This window comes from Lutra lutra, chromosome 4 (assembly GCF_902655055.1).
Source record: "Lutra lutra chromosome 4, mLutLut1.2, whole genome shotgun sequence".
In the NCBI taxonomy this organism is placed as follows: domain Eukaryota; kingdom Metazoa; phylum Chordata; class Mammalia; order Carnivora; family Mustelidae; genus Lutra; species Lutra lutra.
Genome location: NC_062281.1, coordinates 177225986 through 177234547, shown reverse-complemented (window position 1 = coordinate 177234547; position 8562 = coordinate 177225986). Strand labels below are relative to the sequence as shown.

The 8562-nt window shown below is 51.3% G+C and overlaps 1 protein-coding gene across 3 annotated transcripts; it reads right to left on the bottom strand.

Annotated features, from left to right (window-relative positions):
• Positions 1 to 4290: 4290 nt before the first annotated feature.
• On the bottom strand, positions 4291 to 7552 carry IFI6 (interferon alpha inducible protein 6). Of its 3 annotated transcripts, none has more exons than XM_047728428.1 (5): positions 7444 to 7552; positions 6389 to 6558; positions 5960 to 6043; positions 5728 to 5877; positions 4291 to 4620 (listed from the first exon to the last, which is right to left on the bottom strand). In XM_047728428.1, exons 2-5 carry the CDS (start codon positions 6456 to 6458, stop codon positions 4514 to 4516), a joined length of 411 nt encoding a protein of 136 aa, XP_047584384.1. In that variant the 5' UTR covers positions 6459 to 6558; positions 7444 to 7552; the 3' UTR covers positions 4291 to 4513. The 3 variants fall into 3 exon arrangements, with proteins under 3 accessions (XP_047584384.1, XP_047584386.1, XP_047584385.1); XM_047728430.1 differs by having other exon boundaries at positions 6389 to 6484; positions 7444 to 7539; XM_047728429.1 differs by having other exon boundaries at positions 6389 to 6489; positions 7444 to 7530.
• Positions 7553 to 8562: the final 1010 nt, after the last annotated feature.

Sequence of the window (8562 nt, the reverse complement as noted above, 5' to 3'; positions counted from 1 at the left end):
CTTGGGAAAGACATTCTAGGTCTAGATGAGAGTCCAACTCCTCCCCTCTTCCATTTCATAGACTAGGACACTGAGGTCCAGAGAGAAATGATGAGGACAGAGGACCTCAATGTTGTTTTCCATCAAGTCAGCCACACAGATGGGATCTATTTTGGGACTTGTCTTAGGGTGTGGTCTCAGAGTGAGGAACTGCCCTGCTGGTTTCTAGTCACTCTCATTTGTGACCAAACATGGCCTCTCTTTGCACCATCACCCACCTTAGTCACCAACGTTGGCACCACAAGGTGGCTTTTGGCAGCTTCTAAAAATAAAATCCACTCTCAGAGGGCCGGGATCAGACAAGACTGAGAGGATTCTGGAGCGTGTGCTTCAGGCTCAGCAGTTTTAGGGCAGGAAGTACCTCAGAGACCATAATATCCAAGCCCCCGTGTTTTAACAACGAGGAAGCCACGGCTCAGAGAAGGCAGAGAAGGGAACTTGCCAGAGGCACCACCGTCTTTCTAGGCCAGGACTCAGCTCTCTGTCTCTCTGAAGGCCATCACCAAGGAGGAGGCTCAAAGTGCATTAGCATCTCCTGACTTGTTGCATTAGTGAATTCTGGTTTGTGTTCATCTTTCTGCCTCACACTTTGTTGACACGATGATTGTGGCCCATGATGGCTCACAGGGGTCTAGGGTGGGTGAAAGGAGAGGGGGCATGGAGCTGGTGACAGGGAGGGAGAAGGGGGTCCTAGATACATGGTGGGGGGTCCTAGTTTGTGCCCTGTGGTCTCCAAGGAGGTAGGAACTGGGTCTCTTCCACTATGGTGTTCCCAGCAGCTGGCACAGTGCCTGACACAGGCCGGGTACCCAGTGAATGTCTGCAGGAGGAAAGCAAGGAGCCATCCTGCTTAGAGCCAAGGGATCCTGTGGTAAGAAGAGTGTCCCCTTGGGGCGCCTGGGTAGCTCAGTGGGTTAAAGCCTCTGCCTTCAGCTCAGGTCATGATCCCAGGGTCCTGGGATCAAGCCCCGCACTGGAGCTCTCTGCTCTGCAGGGAGCCTGCTTCTTCCTCTCAATGTACCTGCCTCTCTGCCTACTCGTGATCTCTGTCTGTCAAATAGATAACTAAAATCCTTAAAAGAAGAAGAAGAAGAAGAAGAAGAAGAAGAAGAAGAAGAAGAAGAAGAAGAAGAAGAAGAGTGTCCCCTTAAAGATGGGTTGTTCTCAGTGTCATTCAGTCTGAGAAGTGCTGAGGCTTCAATCTGAAATTCTGGGGACAGAGCTGTCAGTTGCTCTCTGGCTTTGAAGATGTTCAAGGGAATAAGATGCCAAGGGAAGGGGCGCGGGGGTGGCTCTGTGGGTTAAAGCTTCCAACTGACGGTTTCGGCTCCTGTCATGATCTCAGGGTCCTGGGATTAAGCCCTGAGTCAGACTCTGTGATCACCATGGGGTCTGCTTAAAATTCTCTTCTTCTGCCCCTCCTTTCTCTCTTTCTTTCTCTCTCTCGCTCTCGCTCTCTCTCTGGCAAATAAATAAGAGGTTTTATTTTTTTGCCAGAGAGAGAGCGAGAGCGAGCGTGCACAAGCAGGGGAAGCTGCAGGTGGATCCCACGGAGGAGGCATTCTGAATAAATAAATCAATCTTAAAATAAATAAATAAATAAATAAATATTTAAAAGATTTTATTTATTTATTTGACAGACAGAGATCACAAGTAGGCAGAGAAGCAGGCAGAGAGAGAGGAGGAAGCAGGCTCCCTGCTGAGCAGAGAGCCCCAATGCAGGGCTCGATCCCAGGACCCTGGGATCATGACCTGAGCGGAAGGCAGAGGCTTTAACCCACTGAGCCACCCAGGCGCCCCATAAATAAATAAATCTTAAAAAAAAAAAAAAAAGATGCTGGGGCACCTGGCTGGCTCGGTCAGTTAAGCGTCCCTGGTCAAGCCCAGGGGTCCTGGGATGAAGCCCTGCATCTGCATGCGGGCTCCCTGAGCAGTGGGGAGCCTGCTTCTCCTGCTCCCTCTGCCACTCCTTCTGCTTGTGTTCTTTCTCTCTCTGGCTCTCACTCTCTTTCAAATAAATAAATAAATGGAGTCTTAAAAAAAAAGTCAAACGAATAAGTGAGGGGGCATAGGCTCCTGGGACAGGGTGCCCACCCTGAGGAGAGAGGAAGAACAGGGTCTGTGAGCTCTGGAAAGTAAACCCTGACTGAAGTCACATGATCCAGTCCCTGGTTGTTCTTCGGCTTTTTCCTCTCTGCTTTATCCCTTCATCTTACAAAGGAGGAAACTGACTCACATGAAGTGATAGAACTGGCATTAGGTCTGTAGGACTCCAGAGGAAATTCCTAAATTATGCTCCACGGCCTTGTTTGAAAAACCCAGCCTCATCTATGCTGGAGAACGCTAAGAGGTTAAAGGCCTCTTTACTCTGGTGAAGGGTTTACTCGGGTTTACTGGATTTACTCGGACCAGTGTTAAAGGGGGTTGAGCTTCCCCATCCCCAGGCCTACATGGTAGTGACAGTGGGTGTTACCAAGGGGCCCGAAGAAAGGAACTAGAGGTCTGGTCATCCTTCCCATGAATACTGGGGAAGGTGAAGGGACAGGTACATGGGAGGAGACTGGCCTCAGGTTCAATTCTGCCCACATATATGAGCACCTACTGTGTGCCAGGCCTATGTTAGGTAATGGGGAGGAGAGACAAATTAGAGGCAATGCCCTCCCTGAAGGTGTTGAGGGATACACACTGTGTCTCTGGGATGACAAACCCAGCTTGTCTAAACTGGGGTGTAGGCCTTGAGGAGTAGAGTGTGATGCCTGAGACTCCCCCTCCCTCTGTAGGCAGAAGTCCATTCTCGGCCCCTCTATGGATGGCCCTAGCCAAGACAGGACTCTGCTGAGGCCCTATATGGTGAGTATCAGGTCAGGGGACTCAGCCCGGCTTTTGTTCTTGGACACAAGCCCTGAAGAGTGTGTGAAGAGCAGGTGGTGTCTCTCCCTCCTACACGCCTCTTCCTCAGGCAGTGTTTCTCTGGGGCCTGGGGCAAGTCAACTGAGGCACACAATGGCCAGCTACAGAGATGGTGTCAGATCTCGGGATAGGAGCAGGCAGGAGGGGACCTCTTACCCACCCTCCCACACACATCAGTAACTGGAGAAGAATTTCTGGATTATAAGTGGGGTGAGGCAGGGCAGGGGAGGCCTGAACACAGCTGCGGTGGCCCTTTTGTGACCAGCTTTTGTGGTTCACACATGACCACTTCCCAGGGATGCAGAGGGAGGCTGGTCTGGTCTGGAGACTGGTATGCCCACTGAGAGATCAGGACCCTGGTGCTGGCACCAGGTCTGTCTTCACTGCCATTTGATTTCTGGGACTTCTACGCCCCCCACCCCTGCCCCCAACCTGGGTTCAGTCACCTTGGTTCACCTGGACAGGCCTTGCTAACTTTGGATCTCCCCAAAGGTTTGGGATGGACTTTTCTTTCCTTTCAGAGGGTATAAAGGCTCCAGATGCCAACTGTCCACTTGGTCCCCAGAGTTCTCGGAGGGAAAGAGAACTGGTTGAGCCGAGCCCTCAAAAAGCTGCTGTTCCCTGGCCTTAGAGTCTCCATCTAAGAGAGAGCACTCTGTGCTTCCTCAGAGAATGGAGATCAGGCTTCTCCATCTCTGCCTAATCAGAAAAGTAGCTGGAAGGTTCTCCCACTGAGAACAGACTGAGCTCTGCCTCCCCAGGCACCCTGTGAAATCGAGCCCAAGTGCTCTCGCTGTGGCAGAAGACTCTGCTGGGAAGGAATCCCAGAGGAGAGGCTGTCTCAGCTGGGTTATGAGCTTCAGAAGGACATTTGAGGCAGAGAGAACAGCACGTGCTGAGGCCCAGAGACAAAACCACCTGGTTTCGTTCCAGGAAGCTGTGGTTGGCTGCAGGGGAGAAGGGGTCGGAGGTGTGTGGAGAAGGCAAATCAGGGGGCAGATCTTGTTGGGCTTCTCACAGCAAGGGTGACTCACAGAAGGGCGAAATTTGTTTTTGTTTTAAGATTTTATTTATTTATTTATTTATTTGAGACATAGAGTGAGAGAGAGCACATAAATAAGGGGAATGGCAGAGGGAGGGGGAGAAGCAGGCTCCCCACCAAGCAGGAGCCTGATGTGAGACTCAATCCCAGGACTCTGGGATCATGACTCGAGCCAAAGGCAGAATCTGAACCGGCTGAGCCACCCCAGCGCCCCAGGGCAAAGCGTTTTGTTTTCTTTCTTTCTTTCTTTCTTTCTTTTTTTAAAGAATTTATTATTTATTTGACAGACAGAGATCACAAGAGGCAGGCAGAGAGAGAGGGGGAAGCAGGCTCTCTGCTAAGCAGAGAGCCGGACACAGGCCTCGATCCCAGGACCCTGATATCATGACCTGAACAGAAGGTGGAGGCTCCCAGGTGCCCCGGCAAAGAGTTTTCTGATCGAATTTTACTCCGTCACCGAGGAGTGTGACAGAGAAAGCTCTGGACTACGGTGGGAAGGAGTGGGTTCCCGACTGCTGCTGGCTACTCCTCTTCCTCCACCTCCTCCTTGCTGTTTTCCAGGTGTCTGTGGACGGTGTAGCCCAGAAAGGCACCAATCTTGCCCATGAGGGCACTGCCACCACTGGCCCCTAGGAAGCAAACATCACCAGGTCACTTGGGGCCCAGGCACCAAACCTGGGAATCCAAATGCCAGGAGACCATTAGTGAAGTCCAACCTCTTCGTTTCCAGTTCGAGAAACAGGGGCCCCGAGCCCAGACAGGACTTCTGCAAAGTGAATCCTAGTTCCCCCTTGACTTGCCATCTCAAATCAGAGATGTTTCAGAGATGGAAAATACACAAATAACAGCTCATTCCCTCCACATCTGCAGTGAGCACACTGTGTTACTAATAATGCTAACAACAGCCACCTCAGTGGAGACCTCCCTGTGGGGACTGGGGGTTCACTAGTAAGGGATTTCATCCTCCTCACAAGCCTGTGGCATGTACAAGCATCTTACAGCAGCACAGGGCTGTTCCTAGCTTTGCCCACACCCTTCACCTCCCACAGCTGGGGTGTGGCCTGATCTGTGTCTTCTCTTCTGCCCCCTCCGAGAAGGACTCCATTCTCTTTTGGGCTGGTTCTTTGAGCTTTTGTCATCCAGAATTGAGAGCAGATGGAAGATTCGGGAAGGCAGAGGGGAGTCTGCCAGGGGCAACTTTTCTCTAGGATTTTGGAGGCCTCAGAGAGTGAGTGAGGGAAAGAAAAAGAAAGAGTGAGCAGCGAATGTATTTTTTTTTAATTAAAAAATTAAAAAATTTTTTTTCAGTATAATCTCTGTGCTCAACATGGGGCTTGAACTCACAACCGAGAGATCAAAAGTCACATGCTCTACCAACTGAACCAGCCAGGCACCCCTCTCCACCACCTTTCTTTGCCAATCTGGTTCCCTGATTGAGCAGATTCATAAAATGTTATATTGAGGATGGTCATCCCTGTTAACAGATGAGGAAACTGAGGCTTGTTGTGACTTGGCCAAAGCATCAGTGAGGCACCTGGCCTTCGTGGTTAAAAGCGAGGCATAAGACGAGGTTCGAATCCTGGCTCTGGTGCTAATTCACTGGGAGAACTCAAGTAAATTACTCAGTCCCTCGGTGCCTCAGTTTCCCCACTGCAGGATGGAGATTGTAAGAACACCCGACTCCTAGAATTACCGGGCTCTGGCATCCCCACAGGAGGGCCCCGCGCCCCACTCACCGAGGCTCTGCAGCGTGGCTACCAGCCCCCCGGCGGGCACACCGCCTCCGTTTGCCACGGCCGACCAACTCATCAGGGAGGCGGCCACCGAGTTGGCGGCAATGCCAGTGCTCAGGAAGCCCAGCGCGGGCAGCCCTGCCGCCAGGAGGCCTGGAGGAAGAAGAGGTGATGAGAGATCGCCCGCGGCAGGGGTGCGCCCCACCTTCCCGGGCTTTGCGCCCTCCGGACCCACCTCCTCCGACAGCCATGCAGGTCAGCGCGCCCCATAACCCGGAGCCTTCGCCTTCCGAATCGTCTTTTTTCCGTTGTCGTTTGCCTATCGGGAGGGGACAAGGTGGAATGGGGAGCAGGGTTCCCTACTCTGTGCCGGAAGCTCAAAACCACCCCCATCCTTCCATTTCAGGGAGCATCCCTGAAGGGAAGAGACCTCCCCCGAGGCTCCGTGCCTGGCGCAGAACTGGCACCGAAGGTACCTTTCGGTGGAACGGAGGAATTGACAGGTGGGGATTCGAATCTGGGACCCTGGCTACAGCGACCCGGAGCTGGCCATCGTAATGGCCCTTCTCGTCTGGGAACCAGGGATCCTGAGACTCTCTGCCGGGACTCCGAAACTCTGTGGGCTTCTTTATCCCACAGCCCTCCCAGGTGCGGGGATCCTTACCTGCCTCCACCCCGCCGCAGGCACAGAGCAGCAGATAGCACAGGAAGAGCGATACCGCCTCTTGCCGCATGGTGGCGCCACGCGTAGACTTTGTCACTGGCCTGGAGGAGGGGGAGAGGGACCAGACGGTTTCCAGAGTCCTTTTGGACCTGCTCGGTGGTTTCCCCGTTCTATTGGGGCGAATCCATAAAAAGCAGCGATTTGCTCTGGATTGAGCCCAGGACCCTTCTAAGGAGCCGCGAGCTTTTAATCTCCTCGTGGCAACAACACAGCAAACTGTACAGCCTAGACACACACTCAAGACTGTCAGAATTCAAACATTATAGCACAGAATAGGAAAATACATATGCCCCCCCACACTCACCTCTAATGTGATCTTTGTCAGCTCAATGAATTTTCCTTCAATTAAAAACGAATAAACTCTCATATATTGAGGACTTAGCACTTTATGGCACAAGGTCATTTATACCCATAACAACCCCATGGGGCAGATACCATTGTTCTCAATCATGTGTTATAGATAAGGAAGCTGAAACTGGGAGAGGTTAAGTAATATTCCTAAGACTGCCCAGCTAGGAAGTGGCAGTTGGATTTAAACCCACAGTTGACTGATGCCCAAACCCATACTTTTAACAACCACTCCGGGTAACTTCATCTATCCTCAAAGATGAACTCACTGTCACCTTAGATCCTACATTAAAAGGGGTTTCAGGAATCGTCCAGTCCTTCGGGCAGGTAAGGTAGCTTGGTCTCCATTTTACAGATGACCAACTAAAGCCAAAGAAGTGAAGTGCCAGGGTTAATTAAGGCCACAGATTGCTGAGTTGGTACCTATGACCTAAGTCTCGTGCCTCTTAGGGTTTTGTACCCCAAGCCCCTAAAAGCCCCCAACCCATCTCCTGGGACCAGTCCTAGCCCATGGCACTACAAGGGACCCAGGGACATAGCCTCCTTGAGGAATGGGTGTCCTGGCTCTTGGGGCATGAGGCTCACAGGCAGGGAGCCTCGCAGAGTTAGGCAGCTGGATATTCACACTTCCTAGCTTCTGGGTTTACCTTGGAGGGGAAGAAGGTGAATCTTCCTTTCTTTCCCAGAGCCCGACGTTAGATGGGAACAGCAGTGAGGCAACAGCTCTCCAGCTGAAGGCTGGCTTTTTATAATCACATTTGGACTGCCTCCTCCCCCGGGCAACCAACCAATCCCAGTCCGAGTTTCCATTTCCTGGCCTCATCCTCGGTTTTCTTTTTCCTTTTCCTCCAGCTCTGTTTGCTCAGTGACGGCATCTCTGCGATATCCACAGCATCTCTGCGATATCCACGGGCAGAAACATGTAATTGAAGCCAGGGAATTTCTGAATAGCTAAGAGTGTTCAAAGCAGATTGTGCTACCGTGGGATCCACGACCCCGTTGGGCCTCATGAAGCCCAACCACTAGCTCCTCTTGGGATGCAGAAGCCTTTCACAATTCAGTACATAATAATGCCTACCCATTTATCGAGCACTTTCTGCATAGCAGGGCCTATGTAAAATACCTTATGCACATGATCTCTTTCCTGTCCCACAACAGTCCTGCAAAATATCATCTATCGTTTATAATCTTCACTCTGCAGAGCAGATTTAAGCTTGTGGAAATGAAGTCATTCGATTGCATGTTTTCTCAGGCTGGCTGCTTCCGGGTGATGGGTGTATGGTAAGACTGGCGCAGGCCATGTGCATGAGGCCATTGGCACACAACCTTTGTCATAAAATGGGTCCTCTGGTTCTGGTAATAGATTGAGAATTCTTTAAACCTTTGGATAGTAATACTTGCAGAAGCACAATGGGTAAGAAATGCAATCCATGTTTGGAGTACACAGCAGTTCTAACAAGGATGAATCATTCCCTTCTCCAAAGCGGAAGGGGGCTGGTGTAACTGACCTGCTACCAGGTGGCTGGTCATTCTCCCCGACCTATGCAGCCTACAGTTAACTGCAGCCTACTGTTCCCTGCTGGGTTATTTCTTGGCAATTGCTGGATTAACTTTGGTGAGAGGGAGCCCAAGTTTTGGGATCCATTCATAGCCTCCGTCTTTGCCACCATGGCCATTTTAAAATGGATCTTTTGCAAAGTAATAGAGTTGCTAAGTTCAGAACCTAGTTGACATCCACAATATGGGACATATTGGCTGGACAGCCT

What these genes read in the sequence shown, in the direction of transcription:
- IFI6 (XM_047728428.1), bottom strand. Translation starts at nt 6,458, where the DNA reads ATGCGGCAAGAGGCGGTATCGCTCTTCCTGTGCTATCTGCTGCTCTGT. An exon ending in CTGCGGCGGGGTGGAGGCAG is followed by an intron (nt 6,044 to 6,388) that starts GTAAGGATCCCC and finishes CCCTCCCGATAG; the next exon opens with GCAAACGACAACGGAAAAAA. An exon ending in AGCCACGCTGCAGAGCCTCG is followed by an intron (nt 4,621 to 5,727) that starts GTGAGTGGGGCG and finishes TTTGCTTCCTAG; the next exon opens with GGGCCAGTGGTGGCAGTGCC.